Source organism: Macaca nemestrina, chromosome 1 (assembly GCF_043159975.1).
Source record: "Macaca nemestrina isolate mMacNem1 chromosome 1, mMacNem.hap1, whole genome shotgun sequence".
Taxonomy (NCBI): domain Eukaryota; kingdom Metazoa; phylum Chordata; class Mammalia; order Primates; family Cercopithecidae; genus Macaca; species Macaca nemestrina.
The window spans coordinates 107,998,948-108,011,486 of NC_092125.1; the positions used below are offsets into that span (position 1 = coordinate 107,998,948).

The 12,539-nt window shown below is 50.2% G+C and overlaps 1 protein-coding gene across 1 annotated transcript; it reads left to right on the forward strand.

Annotated features, from left to right (window-relative positions):
• Positions 1-3,595: 3,595 nt before the first annotated feature.
• On the forward strand, positions 3,596-11,839 carry LOC105497865 (thioesterase superfamily member 5). The gene is given in 6 exon segments (XM_071068717.1): positions 3,596-4,192; positions 5,660-5,861; positions 7,874-8,012; positions 10,918-11,028; positions 11,348-11,472; positions 11,796-11,839. Coding segments are annotated over 6 exon segments (750 nt in total). The 5' UTR covers positions 3,596-4,063.
• The last annotated feature ends 700 nt before the right edge of the window (positions 11,840-12,539 follow it).

The following is a 12,539-nucleotide window of genomic DNA, read 5'->3' on the forward strand; positions in this document are numbered from 1 at the left end:
ACTATGTTGTCCAGGCTGGTCTCGAACTCCTGGGCTCAAGTAATCCTCCCACCTCAGCCTCCCAAAGTGCTGGACTTAACAGGCATGAGCCACTGCACCTAGCCACCTACTGGCTCTTTATTTTTTTTGAGACAGAGTTTCACTCTTGTTGCCCATGCTGGAGTGCAATGGCGCGATCTCGGCTCACCGCAACCTCCGCCTCCTGGCTTCAAATGATTCTCCTGCCTCAGCCTACCAAGAGCTAGGATTACAGGCATGCACCACCATGCCCAACTAATTTTGTATTTTTAGTAGAGACGAGGTTTCTCCATGTTGGTCAGGCTGGTCTCGATCTCCCAACCTCAGGTGATCCACCCGCCTTGGCCTCCCAAAGTGCTGGGATTACAGGCGTGAGCCACCGCGCCTGGCCCTACTGACTATTCTTAGGAGGACATCTTTCCTCCTGGGGCCACCTTGCTGGATCCAGCTCCCAGCTGTCAGGGTTGCCTGAGGATCCATCCCCTCTTGCTCCCCACTCGCCTTTCCTCTGACTTCTCTCCAGTTCACCTACCCTTCTTAGGATTTTTCTTTTTCTATCCTGTCTTCTCAAGTCCATCCTTCCAGATCAAGGATGGACCCAGAGAATGAAGGAACGCCAAGTGCCAGGGGAGGCCTGGGCAAGCCACAGGCACAGGGTACCAGCTACAGCTGTTGCGGTAAACTGAGGACCAGAGAGACAGATATGGAAACACAGGAGGATGTTTATTTTAAGGTAGGCACTGGCTCAGTGAATTCACATCCAAAAAGCTGAGCATTGAACAAAGACTGAGCAGGATTTTTATAAGCAGGCTTACAGAAGCAAAACAGAGGCAATTCATCATATAATGACAGGTCACATAATCTATAGCATAACTGATGACTTGGCATAACTTGTGTCTTTGCATAGCTGGTGGCCTTGTAGCTGTGTGGAAAGAAAAAAACAAGAACTGGCTAAATACAGACAGACATTTGTCCATTTTTTTTCCCTTCATCCTTGCTCCAGACAGGGGATGTCTGGAGCCTATCCCTTTGGTTTCGACTTCTCGAACAGCGTTATCTTATAACTGTCTTTGAAGTGAGCTTGCTAGGCAGAGGAAAACTTGTTCTTCCTTTCTTTTTAACTTTTGCCTTGTCACATTCTGGGCCTTGGCTTTTACTTCTCAGACTAGGTCACTACGACCTTCTTATAGCCTTGTCTGTTACTTTTCTTGGAGTGAATGAATGTAGTACTTATTATTATTATTATTTTTAAATTTCTGCCTCACAGCAACGGCTGTGGCCCAGGGCTGAAAATGAGTGCTGCCAGATCTTCCCACTTATCTGGGGATGGCAACCAATTCAAATATCTTTGCTTAGACCCAGAGCCTGAATCAATAAAAAAAAAACTGGTTCCAGCTGGGCATGGTTCCTCATGCCTGTAAATCCCAGCACTTTGGGAGGCTGAGGCAGGTAGATCAGCCAAGGTCAGGAGTTTGAGACCAGCCTGGCCAACATGATGAAACCCCGTCTCTACTAAAAATACAAAAATTAGCCGGGCGTAGTAGCAAGCGCCTGTAATCCCAGCTACTTGGGAGGCTGAGGCAGGAGAATCGCTTAAACCCGGGAGGTAGAGGTTGCAGTGAGCCGAGATGGTGCCACTGCACTCCTGGGCAACAAGAGTGAGACTCTGTCTAAAAAAAAGAAAAAAAAAACTGGTTCCCCCCAGTCCTTGAGGATGTTTAATTCAAACCTTTGCAGGAGGTGAGGAGAAATATTTATATTCCAGTCTTCTTCTAGGGCAACAAAATACAGAGGGTGAACCAAATCTTTTAAATTTCCGCATTAAATCAGTTTCATCTTTCGGAATCTGCCAAAATTTCATAATCATCACAACTATTATTATCATTATCATCGTTATGATTCCACCTTTGCACAGGTCTGATTTTTTTTTTTTTTTTTTTTTTTTTTCTGAGACAGGGTCTCACTCGGCCTTCCAAAATGCTGAGATTACAGCTATGAGCCACCGCATGAGGCCTGATCTTTAGAGCATGCTTTTATTTTAGTCAATTTAAAACTGGGACTTTTGGCCGGGCGCGGTGGCTCAAGCCTGTAATCCCAGCACTTTGGGAGGCCGAGACGGGCGGATCACGAGGTCAGGAGATCGAGACCATCCTGGCTAACACAATGAAACCCCGTCTCCACTAAAAATACAAAAAAAAATTAGCCGGGCGTGGTGGCGGCGCCTGTAGTCCCAGCTACTCGGGAGGCTGAGGCAGGAGAATGGCGGGAACCCGGGAGGCGGAGCTTGCAGTGAGCCGAGATCGCGCCACTGCACTCCAGCCTGGGCGACAGAGCGAGACTCCGTCTCAAAAAAAAAAAAAAAAGGCCGGGCGCGGTGGCTCACGCCTGTAATCCCAGCACTTTGGGAGGCCGAGGCGGGCGGATCACAAGTTCAGGAGATCGAGACCACGGTGAAAAAAAAATAAAAATAAAAAAATAAAAATAAAAAAAAATAAAAAATAAAATAAAATAAAACTGGGACTTTTTTTTTTTTTTTTTTTTGAGGCGGAGTCTCGCTCTGTCGCCCAGGCTGGAGTGCAGTGGCACGATCTCGGCTCACTGCAAGCTCCGCCTCCCGGGTTCACGCCATTCTCCTGCCTCAGCCTCCCGAGTAGCTGGGACTACAGGCGCCCGCCACCACGCCCAGGTAATTTTTTGTATTTTTAGTAGAGACGGGGTTTCACCGTGTTTGCCAGGATGGTCTCGATCTGCTGACCTCGTGATCCACCCACCTCGGCCTCCCAAAGTGCTGGGATTACAGGCTTGAGCCACCGCACCTGGCTGCTAAAACTGGGACTTTTAATTGAAAATTGGCAGTTTAAATTCAATAGAAGACACAACGCCACCAAATAAAGCCCACCGCCTTGCAGATGTTGGCTGAGTGTCCCTTCCCACTCACAAAGCCTCACTGCCACGCTCACCTCACTGCCAGCACTGCCTGCTGACATCAGCCACTCCCTGGGCATGGGGTTCCCAAAGCATGACAGTATACCTGCCAAGTTGTTTCCTCCCAAATTATGTTCTGCCCTCCCCATCAAGCCCTCCCCCACCCCAACTCCTATCCCCAGCCAGAGACCAGCAGGTGAGACTCTTCTGTGCTAACCCTTGTCTGGGATATAAGAAGAGGTGTCGGCCGGGCGCGGTGGCTCACGCCTGTAATCCCAGCACTTTGGGAGGCTGAGGTGGGCAGATCACCTAAGGTCAAGATTTCAAGACCAGTCTGGCTAACATGGCAAAAATACATCTCTAGTATACAACCCCATCTCTAGTAAAAAAAAAAAAAAAAAAAATACAAAAATTAGCTGGGCGTGGTGGTATGTGCCTGTAATCCCAGCTACTCTGGAGGCTGAGGCAGGAGAATCACTTGAACCCGGAGGCGGGGGTTGCAGTGAGCTGAGATTGTGCCATTGCTCTCCAGCTTGGGCAACAAGAGCAAAACTCCGTGTCTCTCTCTCTCTATCTCTCTCTCTCTCTCTCTCACACACACACACACATGCGCACACACACACACACACACACACACAAAAGAGGTGTCTAAGGCTGTGAGTTGGTTTTCTGAGTCACAAAATCATACCAGAGTTTTCAGTCTGGTATACACTGCAGAGCACAAACACTCCACCAGCACCCTCCAATCAAGGGACAGGCTTCCCTTATCCTTCTGGAAATATTCTTGGATTTTCCCTCAGAACTGCCAGGCAGCTCTCCAAGGCTCTATATACCCCATACTATTTGTTTATGTACTTGTTTACTCCTTTTGCAACTCAAGCCAGTCCTGCTGCCTTTTCATGCCCAAGCAGCATCTGCCCCTCCCCAAGCACTGGGTGGGGCTCTTAGACCAGTTAAAGGCGCTGAGCATCTGTGGGTGTTGCAACACGCCAGCCCAGCCTTGCCTAGCGCTCTGAAAGAAAGCCTGCGACAAGGGAGAGAAGTGGCCCCAAGTGCAGCTGAAAGCACTCCTTGGGAGTCAGCCAAGACCCTCCATCCAAGCAGGGCCAGATCCTTGCACATGGCCATGATAAGGAGAGGCTTCCAGGTGGCAGCAAGACTTGGCCACCACAGAGGCCTTCTTGGGGCCCCCCGTATCCTGCCCAGACTCAACCCTGCCTCAGCATTTGGATCCTCCACAGACTCCGTGGTAAATGAGTTCCCAACTCAGCCAGATGGGCAGTGTTTTCCCAGAAGCCTAGGGCTTAAGGAACACCCCAAATCTCCTCTTCCCAGCCCATGGCCAGGGCAGGTGGGCAGTGTTCGGAGGAGCAATTTGATTTGGCAAAGAGAAGGTGCTCTGGGATACCAAGTAGCCCCCATTCAAAACTAAAACCACCAGGAGACCTGCATCTGGCTCTGAATCTTGTGTGGCCACCAACAAATCGCTTTCCTCCTGTGGGACTCAGACTATTGCAGCAAAGCTGAGGTATCCCCAGACAGAGGACCCTGTCTGTGGCATTGACAAGCAGCTCACATGCTGCCTACAGTTGTAACTGGTGTGTGAGCAGGTGATGCTACAGAGGACTTCCTTACGTCACAACACCTCTGTGGGGGCCCAAACGTGTTTCAAAGGAGCCACCCTGCCCAGGCAGGCCCACAGCAGTGGGCAGAGCTGGAGTAGCCCCTGAGGTGGGGGTTGCTAGAGTGGTCCTCAACAACTGTGGCCCTGCCCTGCAGAGGAGACAGCATCTAGTGCGACCACCAGCTCTCACATTCACATGCTTGGCAACCTTGGCCATATTCCCTTGTTATGCCCAGACCGTTTATTCCCCGAAGAAGACCACCAGAGTCCAGAGTCAAAGCTAAGCAGCAAGGATCTTTATTACAGGTTCGAACCTGGAACTCTCCCTCGCTCGTGAAACGAGACGGGCAGGAGAGCTCCCCCACTGAGCTCTGAGCAGTGTTATATAGTCTAAGAAAAGTGGGCATAGAGTTATTATACAAATCAGATATATGATTGGCTAGTGTTTGAACAAGGCGATTTGGCTAACTATGATTGGTTCCCGCCATTTCTGATATTTTGGTTCAAACTTTGAGGCGGGAGAGCAGGTTTATGGCAGCAAGAGTTTATCTTACTTAAACACGTCTTGTGACCTTGCCTCAGAACTTACAAAATCTCTGGTATGTGCAAAACAAAATCTCTGGTACGTGCAGAAAACCAGGTACTCACAGAACTTACGAAATCTCTGGTATGTGCAAAGATTAGAGAGCAGAACAAGGGTGTAGCGGGTGGGGGGCGGGTACACATCTATCTTTGTGTCCTTTCACCCTCAGTTTCCCCATCTGTACAGTGAGGCTAACATGAGCAGTTGTCAACTTTAAAGAACTGCTCACATGTTTTCAACAGAACAGGGGTACATCAAGCAGCATGCCCATCATCTCTGGCCCCACTCCCTGCCCACCCTTCCCTTGCTCTTTAGCATCCCTGGGCCCCATCACCCATACGGGTCCGCAAACCCCCTGCAAGGAAGATGGGCCCTTTCCCTTGGATTGATACTCTGGCAGAAGGGATGGAGAAGCCCCAGCACCCAGGAGCACCTGTTTAGAGGTCCTGAGCCCACACAGCAGCCCCACTCCAGGACGCTGTCTAGTCATTCTGATTTTTCCTACCCAGTTCTCAAGATTCTTGCCAGAGAAGACAGAGTTGAAGGATGATGCTCTTCCCAATGCCAGCTGGTGTTTGGACATGCTGTGCCTGTACCAAGAATTTCTGGAGAAGACCAAGTCTAGCGGCTGGATCAAGCTGCCCTCCTTCAAGTCTAACAGAGACCACATCTAGGGACTCAATCTCCCATCTGGACTGGCAGTTTCCTCGGGTAAGGATAGGACCATGAGCACACACATCCCCGCCGCCCTTCCCTGTGTTCTAAGACTCTGAGAAGCAACTTCACAGACCGCCTTCCAGTTCTCAGCCCAGTTCTTCCTGCTGTCCAACTCCACCCCTCATGCTGCAGCCCCAGGTAATAGGCGGTGGGTGTCCTCTCAGGTCTCCAGTTCCCCTCCTCCCATCTGAAGCAGCACACCCTGGTGGGCCCACCTTTGCTCCCAGCCAAGCATGTCTCCACTGGAGGACAGCCAGCCCAGCTCCCGCCCTGACTTCTCACTGACTGCCCCTCCCTAACTATCAAGCCTCATTCCAAGCCTTCTGCCCCAACCCCATGAAAGCCCTTGGACCCTACACCCCTTCCACTGGAGGCCCTGCACATCATCCCTGCTTTGCCGGGTCTGGAGCAGCACTTCTGAAACACCTATTGGATCCTAATGATAAAGCTTCCACCTTCGTGTGTGTGCACACTCGCACGTGCACGCATGTGTATCTTCCTCATAGTGTATCTCTCACTCATATATGTGGTCTTCCTGCCTAGTGATGAAGGAGTGGTACAGGGGACAGATTACCCTTGGGTTTATGGCACAAACAAAGCAGAGATACCAACATAATTTTTTTTAAAAGAATTTGGTACTTCCAAAAAAGGATATAGCAGTGGTAGTTGTCTTGGGAAAGAAATCAGAACTTTGATGGATTTTCTGCTCTTATTTTACTGTTTAGTACTATTCTTTTGAATTATATGTGAGTTACATGAGTAATTACATTTTCAATTTTCAATGCTTATGGTCTCTTAAAGTCTTGCCCTGGCCCTGATCCTATCTCCATTCTCAGCCAGGGCACTTCCTGCATGCTTCTCCCCGAGATGGAAAGGCTCTGTGAGGACAGCAATTGTGCCTCTGCTCCCAGAGGGAAGGCTCCCTGGGGGTGGACCTGGTGTCCTGTGGGGAAAAGAAAGAGAGTTCAGACTATTACTGTGTCTATATAGAAAGAAGTAGACATAAGAGACTCCATTTTGTTCTGTATTTGAGATGCTGTTAATCTGTGACCCTACCCCCAACCTTGTCCTTGAAAGAGACATGTGCTGTGGTGACTCAAGGTTTAACGGATTTTGGGCTGTGCAGGATGTGCTCTGTCAAACAAGTGCCTGAAGGCAGCTTGCTGGTTAAAAGTCATCACCATTCTCTTAATCTCAAGTACCCAGGGACACATGCACTACGGAAGGTCACAGGGACCTCTGCCCAGGAAAGCTAGGTATTGTCCAAGGTTTCTCCCCACGTGAGAGTCTGAAATATGGCCTCGAGGGAAGGGAAAGACCTGATCGTCCCCCAGCCTGACACCCGTGAAGGGTCTGTGCTGAGGAGGACTAGTATAAGAGGAAAGAAGGCCTCTTGGCAGTTGAGATAGAGAATAGCATCTGTCTCCTGCCTGTCCCTGGGCAATGGAACATCTCCGTCTAAAACCCGATTGTATGTTCTATTTACAGACAAAGGAGAAAACCGCCAAGGTGCTAGCGGCAATGCTGCTCTTTATGCACTAAAAAGGTTTATGGAGATGTTTGCATATGCATATCAAGGCACAGCACTTTTCCTTAAACTTGTTCTTGTCACAGAGATCTTTATTCATATGTCTTACTGCTGACCTTCTCCCTACGATGATCCTATTATCCTGCCACTTCCCTTTTCTAAGATGGTAAAGATAATGATCAATAAATACTGAGGGAACTCAGAGACCAGTGCTGGCGCGGGTCCTCTGTATGCTGAGCGCTGGTCCCCTGGGCCTAGTTTTCTTTCTCTATACTTTGTCTGTGTCTCATTTCTTTTCTCAAGTCTCTCGTTCCACCCAACGAGAAACGCCCACAGGTGTGGAGGGGCAGGCCACCCCTTCAGTGTACTCTGGTTTTCTCTCCTTAATCTTGTACCAGAGGCAAGACTCAACCAAATGGTGCTGTATCCTGACCATGCCCTCCCTTCTCCGGCTGCGACACTGCCCATCTCTCCCCAGACAAGGGTGACTGTCGCATCTTCACCAGGTGCATCCAAGTGGAAGGACAAGGCTTTGAGTATGTCATCTTTTTCCAGCCATCCAAGAAGAAGTCGGTCTGTCTTTTCCAACCAGGCCCCTACCTGGAGGGGCCCCCAGGGTAAGGTCACTGGTAGGACCTTGGCTGCCTCCTGGGCTTGACTCAGCAGGCAGGTTCAGCATCCATCAGGCTGGCACTGGAGACTCCGTCTTTCTCTAAGCGGGGAGGATGAGAGTGTGGGGCACTGGGCTTCAGCCTCACAATACCAGGCCTGGAAGGACACACAGGGTTATCTGGCCTAATCCCCAGTGTGCAGATAAGGGCTCCTCATCAAAGTCTCAAAATTTTCCAGACAAAAGACCTGAGAGGCCACTTTGAGAAGAATGTGGTACACTTGGAAGAGGGCAAGATCTGGACTCTAGACTCTGACTTCCTGTCCTGCTCGGCTGCTGCTGGCTGTGGGACTCTGAGCAAGCAATTTGACCCCTGGTCTTTAGTCTTCTTACCTGAAACCTGGGGCAATAATATCTACCTGCCGGGATGACCAGAGATATGATATTATGGGCCTATGTGTGCATGCTCATGAACCATAAAGCACAGTATAGCTATCAGACACTTCTATCCAAAACCCATGTTCTACCCATGGGGAAATGGAGGTGCACACAGCTAAAGTAACTCGCCCAAGGCAGCACTGCTATCAAAGTCAGATCCAGGACAGTCGGATCTGGCAGGTGAGATTCCAAGTCCACTGTTTTCTCCACTCCCCTTTCCACTCCATGGTTGTCCCCCTTATCCTCTATCCCTATGCCTGCTCCAGATGGTCACTGAAGGCTGGAGGTGGTGCTGGAGCTCCTGCAAGGGAAAGAGAGACAAGAGAGGGCAGGAGTGGCTTTAGGGTCCTGAAGCCTGACAGGGGCTAAACTGGGGTTAAATAGAATCCAGAGTACTAAATAGATGTCAGGGCCTCCAGAGGCTGTGGATGCCAACTGCAGCCTTCAGTCACTTTGGCCATAGGATGTGCAGATACTATGAATTGTTCGGAGTCCTGTCCAGGCCATGGACTCCCTCCCTTCTGAAGCATGGCTGACTTTTATTTAGGAGCTGATGGAGGTGAGGCCAGAGAGGCAGAGGAGGACCATCCAACACTGAGGCTAGTCAGTGGATTGAGGGGTTGGGGGTCTAGAGAAGAGATTAGTATCCACGAGGCCCCTAGACCATGGGGAGTGGGAAGGGGGAGTTACTCGCTGGCCAAGAGCTACTCTGTAGATCCACATACTAGCCAATGGGTCCCCAGGTTGGCCAGTGAGGACAACGTGTCCTTTGACACCAACTCTTTTCACCCTCTTTCAAGCAATTTGGGAGGCAGAGAGGGAAGTGCTTAAGAAGCCTGTAATCCCAGCACTTTGGGAGGCCGAGGCAGGCGGATCACCTGAGGTCAGGAGTTTGACACGAGCCTGGCCAACATTGCGAAACCCCGTCTCTACTAAAAATACAAAAATCAGCCGGGCGTGGTGGCAAGCGCCTGTAATCCCAGCTACTTGGGAGGCTGAGGCGAGAGAATCGCTTGAACCTGGAAGGTGGTGGTTGCAGTGAACCGAGATCGCACCACTGCACTCCAGCCTGGGTGACAGAGCGAGACTCCATCTCCAAAAAAAAAAAAGAAGTATGTAAATTACATTTGCAAACATTTGTTTATTTAATCCGCTGAGATTGGAATTGTGAAATTCATGGTGGAAAAACTAAGGCTCAGAAAGGTTTAGCAATTTGCTCAAGACAAACAGGTAGTGAGCTGTGGGACAAGGAGTCCAACTGGGTGGGTAGAGACCAAAGAAGCAGGGAGGGAAGGGTCTGGAAAAGCCACTGGTCACAGGAGCAGGAGGGTAACCCATGGCAGTACAGTGTGCACAGCTGATCTGGCTCCGTGGAGAATTGGGACTGTGCTTTTGAAAATCAGGGACTCAAATCTGTTTGATGTTAATTGAATTCTAAAATTGGGTGCCTTTCTGTTTTCCCCAAATTAGCCAACCATGAAGTAGCTGACATGAAGCTTGCATAAGCAAGAATGAACATTTTATGGGTTTTTTTCGTTTGTTTGTTTGTTTTATTTTGAGACAAAGTCTTGATCTGTTGCCCAGACTGGAGTGCAGTGGCGCAATCTCAGCTCACTGCAACCTCCATCCACCAGGTTCAAGCGATTCTCATGTCTCAGCCTCTCGAGTAGCTGAGTTACAGGCACTTGCCACCACACCCGTCTAATTTTTGTATTTTTTAGTAGAGACAGAGTTTCACCATATTGGCCAAGCTGGTCTCGAACTCCTGACCTCAAGTGATCCGACTACCTCGGCCTCCCAAAGTGCTGGGATTACAGGCGTGAGCCACTGTGACCAGCCATTCTGTGCATTCTGAATAAAGCAAATGTCTGCGGCATTTGAGCATTTCACCTCAATTTCAGCACTGAGCCTGCTGAAGTGGGCTCTCTGCTTTCTGTGGCAATGCTGCACAGAAGTGTGTCATGCCAGCCCTTGATAGGTCATAAGTTATGTTTCACATTTACTTATCTTGAGATGTGGGCCCCGCACTGGCTGTAGTGACTGGTAAGGTGAGAAACAGCCCAGGGTTGTGCCTCAAAGACTGAGTCACAAAGTTCAGGGACTTTTTCATTTCCTGTATATGCCCATCCTTCCAAATTATGGCAGTTGTTGCCAGCAATTAGGTAATGAATCAGAAAAATGTTTTCTATTAACTTTATCAGAAAAAAAAATTTTCCCTGATGCAGTGTCAGTGGCTACAAAAGCATGCTGAAGCAAACCAGAAAAGCTTAGTTGATTTTGACCGGTCTGATCAGATGGGATGCACCTGTTTCCTTCTTTCCTATTTGGCTGCCCTGAGGCTGAAGGTCTATGTTTGGAAGGGTCTAGGGAAAGGGAGAGGTAGGGTCGCCACAGGAGGGAGGGAAGGCCCAGTGAGGGGGTCTGCCCAGTGGCCCCAGCCCAGGCCTTGCTCCTCACCTTACCCCCACCCCCAGGTTTACCCACAGCGGGTCCCTGGCAGCCATGATGGACGAGACCTTTTCTAAAACTGCCTTCCTGGCTGGAGAGGGGGTGTTCACACTAAGCTTCAACATCAGGTTCAAAAAGTAAGTACGGGCCTTCGGGGCATTGACCAAAGTCATAGCCCTTTTCATCCCTGGGGGTGGCCATCCTCAGCAACTGGGGTGTGGGAGCCCTGCCTGCCACTCTCCTTCCCCAGCCCACTCCCAAGCAGTTCCTCTAGTCCCTGGCCAGGACACAGCCTCTGCTGTCCAACTTTGGGAGCTGACAAAAAGGCCGTGAGCCCAGGGCCACCTAAGAGTCCTCAAGGCAGGGAGGGATGAAGAGAGGGAAGAGGACACAGAGAGTGAAGGGATGGGGAGCCAGGTTCACATGAAAGAAGGGCTAAGCTGCCTCCTCTCCCAGCTTGATCCCCATGAGCTCTCTGGTTGTAATGGACATAGAAGTGGGAAAGATTGAGGACCAGAAGCTTTACATGTCCTGCATCGCCCACAGCAGAGACCAGCAGACAGTTTACACCAAGTCCTCAGGTAAAGGAGCCCCCAGCCCAGCCCCAGGCCCTGTCCTGCCACCACCCACCCCCAGAACAAACAGGAGGAAGGAAAGATGCCAAGGATTCTTCCCAAGCTGCAGTCCAGCTTCTTTAGGGGAGGGATAGGGCACCTACTGGGGACACAGATGAAGTGAGGGAGAGCAGAACTAGGATTTTTTTTTCTATGTATGAGTTATCCAACCTGTAACGAAAGGACAAGACCCAGGTAATGGGTAATTTGGAGCCAAATGCTCAGAGTGTCCATCAAACTCCTGCCATCTCAGTGCAGCTCTTGCAGCTCAGCTCACCCTTCTCTTGCAGGTGTTTTCCTTCAGCTGCAGCTGGAAGAAGAGTCTCCCCAGTAACAGTCACTCTGCCTGCAGGAGAGCCTCCCACTGCCTCCCTGCCTGCCTGGGACCCACCAAAGAGCAACTGCTTCCTCAAGAAGCAGTTGGTGAGGCAAGGGAAAGGACCCTTTTCTCTGAGTAAATAAAGTCTCACAGCCCCATTCTCGGCCCAAGGCCTTTCTGTGGTTGGAAATAAAAATCCTTCCAGGGCATCCCATATACCCACCTTCCCACTCAGCACCGACTGTAAAGGTTTACTGAGTACCCGCCAGGTGTCAGACACTGTGTGAGGCACCAGGCATCCAGAAGTGAAAGACAGGGCCGCAGCCTCAAGATGCACAATGCGGAGGCGAGGTGCCAAGTCACAGAGTGCCCTATCATGCTCCTCCCACACCCACCCTGGCTTCTATCATGAGTGCAGCGTCGTCTCAGAGGAAGGAGGGGGCAATTTTACTCTACAAAAGCAATCAGAAAACATCTTCTAGAAGAAGCTCTTCCTGAACTGTCTCAAAAGTTAAGTGCTGGTCACTGGGCAGGCAGGGGAGGGGAGGATATCCCAGGCAGAGAGAAAGTAAGACAAAGCAGCAGAGGTGTGAAAGTGTACAGGGGCTTTGGAGAAGAGCAAGGTGTTGAGGAGGGCAGGCATCCAGAGAAAGATAAGGTGGGCAGGACCAAGCCACGGGAAGGCTTCATAATCCCTGCTGGAGAGCTGGAACTT